Source organism: Sinocyclocheilus grahami, unplaced genomic scaffold, assembly GCF_001515645.1.
Source record: "Sinocyclocheilus grahami isolate Dianchi unplaced genomic scaffold, SAMN03320097.WGS_v1.1 scaffold1288.1, whole genome shotgun sequence".
Lineage (NCBI taxonomy): Eukaryota > Metazoa > Chordata > Actinopteri > Cypriniformes > Cyprinidae > Sinocyclocheilus > Sinocyclocheilus grahami.
In genome coordinates this window covers 566,787-574,149 of record NW_015506467.1, presented here as the reverse complement: position 1 = coordinate 574,149, position 7,363 = coordinate 566,787, and the positions used below count along the sequence as shown (strand labels likewise).

At 36.3% G+C, this 7,363-nt stretch overlaps 1 protein-coding gene across 1 annotated transcript in view; it reads left to right on the top strand.

The window, feature by feature from the left end:
* Positions 1-882: 882 nt before the first annotated feature.
* Positions 883-7,363, top strand: part of LOC107568876 (ubiquitin-conjugating enzyme E2 E2) — a 36,122-nt gene continuing 29,641 nt past the window's right edge. The window contains exons 1-2 of the mRNA XM_016254870.1: positions 883-1,063; positions 4,471-4,521. Of these exons, the coding sequence (XP_016110356.1) occupies positions 888-1,063; positions 4,471-4,521 (227 nt within the window). The 5' untranslated portion in view covers positions 883-887. The remainder of the gene's footprint in view (positions 1,064-4,470; positions 4,522-7,363) is intronic.

Here is a 7,363-nt window from a genome sequence, read left to right as displayed (position 1 = left end):
CTCGGGGGAAATTTTGTGCATATGCAAAATCTATCTTTTGTGCATACACGCACTTTTGGGATGAAATCTAGGCAAACTTTTATATGAGACGCCCCAGAAATGTGTATTAAAAACGTGAATTCATCCTAAAGATATGTGTACACACAGAAGGCAGATTTGGCAAATGCACGAAATTTCACTTATAAAACCACGCATGTGTCTTCCCCCAAAATTTCCATATAAAACTGTTGGCTTTACAAATGCAAAATCTGACATCAAAATGTTGTGCATCCATACCTTTAGGTTGCAATCTAAGCACAGTTTTATATGTGAGGCCCCAGAAATGTGCTTTAAGAAAGCGAAAAGGTCTAATGTTATGGAAAATGAAAAAACAAATTGGCCTTGAAGCTAGGGTTGCAAAGGGGTGCAAAATTTCCGGAAACTTTCCAAAAATCCCTGGAATATTCCAAAAAATGTTTCCGAAATTTACTGGAAATTCTCACCGTTTTGAAACTTGAAGCAAGAACAAAGTTGTTTGTAAAACCATTATTGCGTAAATGGTTGCACTAAAATGAATGTGACATGTTTTTATGGATGCTTTACACAGAAATGAGTTTTTGTTCATCATTTTGGAAATGTGTTTTTGTGGGATTGTTAGCTGTTGTATGCAACCCTAGAAATGCTGTTTATTAATTACAGCTCAATGTAATTAGCATTGTAGAGTAAAAAGCCTCTTGTTAAGAATGAATCCTATTCCTCTGCTTTCTATTTCAGTTGGGATCACCGTTTAATTTGTCTTAATTCAGCGCAGCTGGAATTAAGACAACTATTGACTTCATACCCCAGTGACTTCACCCGGCAATCTGCTAATGCAATCGTGTGAATTCTGTTGTTTTTCCAGGGCCAAGATGTCTAGTGAGGTGCAGAGACCAGATGATAGCCCCAGCACAAGCGGAGGGAGTTCAGATATCGAGCAGCGGGAGACGGCACCTCCTCAGCAGGAGCGTGATCTGGTTGCGCCCAAGAAGAAGGAGACCAAGATCTCCAGTAAAACCGCAGCCAAACTCTCCACCAGTGCCAAGAGGTAACGCTCTGGCTGTTTGCCTTTTTAACAAATCTGCTTTAGTGGTGCACAAATTGGTGTTTTGAACGTTTTTGGAAATGTATTGACACTAATGTCTTGTTGGTGCTGCTTTACAGCAGAATTTGGCTTTGATGAAGTTTGCATTGCTTCTGTTATTTTACTCTGAAGCTTCTTTGAAACAATCTGTATTGTTATATAGCTGACTTGATTTGACTTGAGATTGACCCAGCAGCACCAAAATTGTTTTTCACACACAATTAAGCAATCGAAATTAATCCTAAACTATATCTAAAGTTATTAACGTAAACCAGTATTCAATGTTGTCTGGTTTTGTTAATGGTTTGGTTCCTTTTTTCTAAGTCGCTTTGGATTCAACCGTTGTTGTTGTTGTTGTTATTTAATATAAAAGCATCTGCTAAATTACTAAATGTAATTTAATATCATTTATATATAAAGGTGTCTTGACTTAGTATTAAGTAGTGAACCAACAGCAGCAAAATTGTTTATCATATAAACAAATTAAAATTAAACACTGAAGGAACAACATCTACATTACTAAGATGAACCCATATTAAATTAGCTTGCTTTTGTTCCTCTTTTGTCTGCAGAATCATAAATGTAAATGTCACACAACCTGTCCATCTTGGCATTGCTATGATTTGGCTAATTTCGACCAAGTGATGGATTCGACACCATGGCTTTTGTTAGTTGTTTTTCTTCCTTTTTAATAGTTGACCAGTTTATGTATTTCACTAGCCTACACTCTAAAAAATGCTGGGTTAAATACAACCCAGTGCTGGGTAAAATAGGGACAGACCCAGCAATGTTTAACCCTACCTTCTGGGTAGTAACCCAACCGCTGGGTCAAAACAACCCAATTGCTGGGTTTGTCTCTATTTTACCCAGCACTGGGTTGTATTTAACCCAGCATTTTTTAGAGTGTAACTTTGCATGATTAGCCTATATGGTTAGTTTTCCCTGTTAGAAAAGAAAAATGTTATTAAATTGTGCTGGTTTAAGTTCTCTTAGGAAGTTTTATTACTCTGCAAACAGTCAACCCTGAATTCATTTTGGACTGTCCATCCAAAGCAAACTTAAAAAAACCTGATATAGGTTTTTAAATTGCTCTTTTGTACTATTTCAGCTTGTTAGCCAGGGAATCTGGCATGGCGTTAAAGTACGAACCAACCAACCCTGTAAGAAAAGACCCCCGCAGCCCATCAGTCGAGATGCACTGGTCTGTGTTATAAGAAAAGTGTAAAAACCTCTCGGTGTCAACGCTTTCAACTTGCAAACAAAATAACATGTTTGGATGCTTTTACACCGGAGGGATCTGTGCAGTCGCTCTGAAGGATGTATGAACACTACATTTGTTTGCAGATGATTGGAGCACGCTGAAGTTTGCTTCACTGCATTTCTGTTGTTCTCTACACGCTGTTTCACATTAATTCTGTGAACGGGCCTCGCTGGCAACACTGTAGATTCTCTGAAGGCCTGACTGCAGTACGATGGCATTATGCAATCAGTTGAGCAAAGCTTTGCCTGGGATGCGGTGCTTTCTCTAACAGTGACTGCAGCATCCCGTTCCGTCTGCTTTCGAGTGCATATCAAGATCCAAGCAGGCCGATCTGGGCTGAGGATGGTTTTTGGCTGTGCTTGATGTTACACAGTTCGAGAACCCTCAGGGTTTAGACGTCAACATCAAAAGTGTGTCTTCATGAAAGAAAACTGTGTTGATGTTTTGGGCCTCCAAATGAAAACCATTAGCTTGTGCGTTTTTACTACCAACGGGAATCGACTCCGATTCGGCTAAATGATTGTGGTTTGTTTGTTAAAGGAATAGTAAACCCAAAAATTAGAATTATTCACTAACCCTCATGTCGTTCTAAATCCAAACCCACATGCTGTCGGGTTTTTTTCTGTGAAAAGGGGAGTCTTTATGAAATTATGGATGCTAACGTTTGTTAATTCTGTGGAAGAAATAATGATCAAAGTTAAAAACAATTAAAATGTTCAGATTATGCAATAAATTCCGATGTTTATCAAGAACATACAAATAAATGTATACTATTATTATTTATTGTTATTATTATTATTATAAAAAACATTAACTAATTTTTATAGTTTATATTACAATATATAATTTGTATTTATTTTGCAATAATAATATTTAAGGAAATTATATAATTTATTAAATAATTTGTATACACTGTATAAATTGTATTTAACTGTAATAATGCTAATAAAACAATTATTATTATGAAAGAAAAATTATAATTATTTTTTAATTTATATATATTTATTTATTTTTGTATATAATTAGTATTTATTATTTTTTATTATTATATAAAATATTTGTAAAAGTCTTATCTTTATTCCCGAGCCTAATTTTAAATAGTAGGTGTACTACAGTTACATATTGACATTTATGCATGCACAGCAATTACTTTTATGTCATAAGCCAATTTGGTGTCATAAATCAATATATTTTCTGAACAGCTTACTCTTATTGTTGCTTTTCAGTGATATAGTGCGGCTTAAACAGCCACAAAGAGCGAGCCACTACTCAAGGTTGATGTTTTGATGATGTATGGTTTCCTGTTGTAGCTGACTGTCGAAGGAAACGTGTGTTTAAATAACAGGCCTGATGGTCGCAGTTACTGTGTGTGTGTGTGTGTGTGTGTGTGTCACTTTTCTTGGAAATGAAAAACCGCTTGATTTCGCACGCCTTCGCTCGCTTTGACCTCTGAGATAACAAACAGGTATCGCTCGCAAAAGAAGTGCAGTGACGGATAAATGTACGTTTTGAAAATGGTGAAATCCATTAGATCACCTACTCGCTGAAAAGCTACATTTAAATGCATTTAAAAGTGTTTTACAGGAAATTGCGACGCTCAATTTGACAGCTATGAATGAGAAACATGACTGGTTTATCCTGTTTGGTGTGAGGCATTATGCAATTATAGATGCTAATGATTGTTAATTCTGAGGAAGAATGAACAATCATAAAAACAACTCTGTTTGTGTTGCATTCCAATTATGCAATAAATTCAGATTACAAAATTAATTTACAAATAAATTGCATGCAGTTACAAAACATTTAATATACAATTCATTTATATTATTATTATTGAATAATATTTAATTATTATAGAATCCAATTATTATTGTTTATTATTGATGCTTTATTTATAATAATTATTTTATTTAATAATAATTAATCATCATTATCATTTGTAAGTTGTGTGTGTGTGTGTAATGTAATTGTCACTCACATAAATAACCAAACTCTTGAGTGTATGTACAGAATAAAATGTAAGCATTTAACCATATTTAACATCTGCATGTACGTGTCCTTTTAAATGAACGATCTCTGCTGAATTAATGAATGCGTTCTTGTGTTGCAGGATTCAGAAGGAGCTTGCAGAAATCACACTTGACCCTCCACCGAACTGCAGGTAAGCGTCTGCTGTTTGTAAACGTGCTGCTCTTTGTGCTGGCCTCCGCCGGGGAGAGAGAGATAATGGCTGAGAGAGGATAATGGTTATTGTGTGTTGATGAGGCTGTCAGGCGGGCGAGTGAGAAGAGAGCCGCCACATGTGCTGGATGAGTGACTGGGGCTCCCCGGGGGGCCGCCGAGGAATACCAGACCTTAATAAAGCGCATAACTGGAACTGACATTGTCATTGATTGCCCTCATGTTTGTATCAGGAGAATAATTACCCACTAGCCCTTGCGTTTAGAGACTACATTTCCGAGCGTCACGTGAGAGAGATGGGATAATATGTTTGTGTATCGCGGATCTATTTGGATTAAGATCTCACCACTACGATGCTAGGTGTTTGTGGGTGAATTTCAGGGCATTGACACATGGTTGCTAAGGTGGTGTTTTGTTGTTGTTGTTTTTAAGGATTAATATCTAGCAAGCAAGATACAGCTTAATGAAAAAATAAAAATTATTGAAATCAGATTGACTGATTCATATAATCACTTGATTTAATAATTGTTGTTGTTTTTTATTTATTTGTTTAATAATATAAATACTGTTATTAATGTTTTGTTTATAATATATATTAAATATATATATAGTTTTTTTTTTTTTTTTAAACATTTATCTGTATTCCTGATCCCATATTCTAAACCAGTTTAGTACAATTATATAATGACATTTATACATCCACAGGCAGTTATGATTTGTTTGGTGTCATAAATTAATTTACTTATTTTTTTACTTTCTTTAATAATTATTATTATTATTGGTGTTATTTCATAATTAATGAATATTTATGTTTTAGTTATAATAAGTATTTTATTATTTTTATTCATTTATATTTGAATCTTTGTATTTTTTTTATTATTATTTTAATAATAAAAAAATATTTTAATTTAAAACATCTGTATTTCCAACCCCCTTTTTTAAACTTATTATTATTATTATATAATGGCATTTATACATCCACATGCAGTTGTTTCTTGAGTTATGTGACGAGTCATAAATTAATTTATTTTCTGAACAACTAATCTTCTACTCTTATTGTAATATTTACTCAAAAATCGATAAGAAAATGCACACTATCCATAGGCAGCTGTTAGTAGATTAATTTCCCAGCGATTTCTTCACCTGTTTTATAATCGGTGTTCTGTAATATCACATCATTCATGAGTGGAGCACAAACGGTGTGAGTTTCACTCCAAAGTGCCACTGTTTCTATTTAGATTATCCAACAATATCCATGTCTTAAAGATAATATCACTGCTTTCAGAATACATCAGTGACTGTAACTGGAGATCACTGATAAAGCTGTCATATTCGGCGCTATCACATTCATAGCTTGGAGCAACACGCTGAAATCTTCACTTTTAGGAATTATTGTGACAGTGAGGGATGTTCTTATGGATCATATCTTATATCGTGGTTTCTTTTCATCCTCTAACTTCATTCATACCTGAGAAATGTGTCCCTTCTGCCAGACGAATGAAGCACCAGATGCCAACGTAATAATAAATCATGTTTACTTTGTAAGCTGTTGGCGAGATACAAGCGAGAATTGAGTGGTGCTGTTTTTGTGAGAGTGCATTCCATTCAACTCTTACCGTATCAATAAGAGCGTCTCCAAATTGATATAGAGTTGATCCCGGCTGCAAAAGAAAGCTGTAGGTGTTCTTTGGATATTTGTGCACAGGTTTTGTGCCTGTGAGCTGAACCGACGGTAATAGGATTTTGTCAACAAAGAGAACAACAGGCACCGTTCGAGACTGGAATAAATACTGTAACACATTTTTTCTGGCAGCATATTGTGAGTGCTATGCTGTTGTGGAAGCAGCTGCAGTTTCACAGGGAGTGAATGATGCTGTGAGTTGTGATCAGGCGACAGGACATACATTAAGGGGGTCATATGATGTTGCTAAAAAGAATATTTGGTGTAATGCAATGCGTTTATGCGGTTTAAGGTTCAAAAAACACATTATTTTCCACATACTGTACATTATTGTTTCTCCTCTATGCCCCGCCTTTCTGAAACACGTTGATTTTTACAAAGCTCATCGGTCTGAAAAGCGAGGTGTGCTCTGATTGGCCAGCTATCCAGTGCGTTGTGATTGGCCGAATACCTCAAGCGTGTGACAGAAATGTTATGCCCATTACCGTACTCTTTCCCCATCATACAGTCTATGGTTTCCATGTGTCCAGCGCGACGAGACAAAACCAATAAAACCCATTACAAACAAGGCATTTGTTGCATCCAGTGGGGACATAATTACTTATTATAATGACTTATACTGTGTTTTTACGCTTTGCGTTGCATATTGCGCCGCGTAAACCCAAAACCATGTCTGCATTTGTGATCGGCGAAATGACAACAAGAGCTACTCTACACTGCTCAAACTCGCGTTTGAATCGTCAGTGGCAAATTCTTTAAATATAAAAAAACGTACTTCCAAGCTGGGAGTCAGAAGCGCCAGACTGTCCTTGCAAAGTTGGAACTGCCCCACTTTATTGAAACATTATGTCCTCTTTTGGAAGGCCAAACAAATTAGTTTCGCTTTCACAACGAAACACACAGAGGCTTGAGTGAGCAGCGGCCGGCGGATTCAACAAAGGAGGCTTGTGGCAACCACATGTGACGACCCCGGGCTGGACTCCGCTTCATCCACGGTGAAAGCCGATCTGGTGATCCACAGCGCGAAGCTGATGTTTTTCCTCCGCAACCAGCACGGATCAGCTCCAGGCATGAGGAAGCGGATATCGTCCTCCTTTTGGAAGACCAAACAAAGTAGTTTCGCTTTCACAACGAAACACAC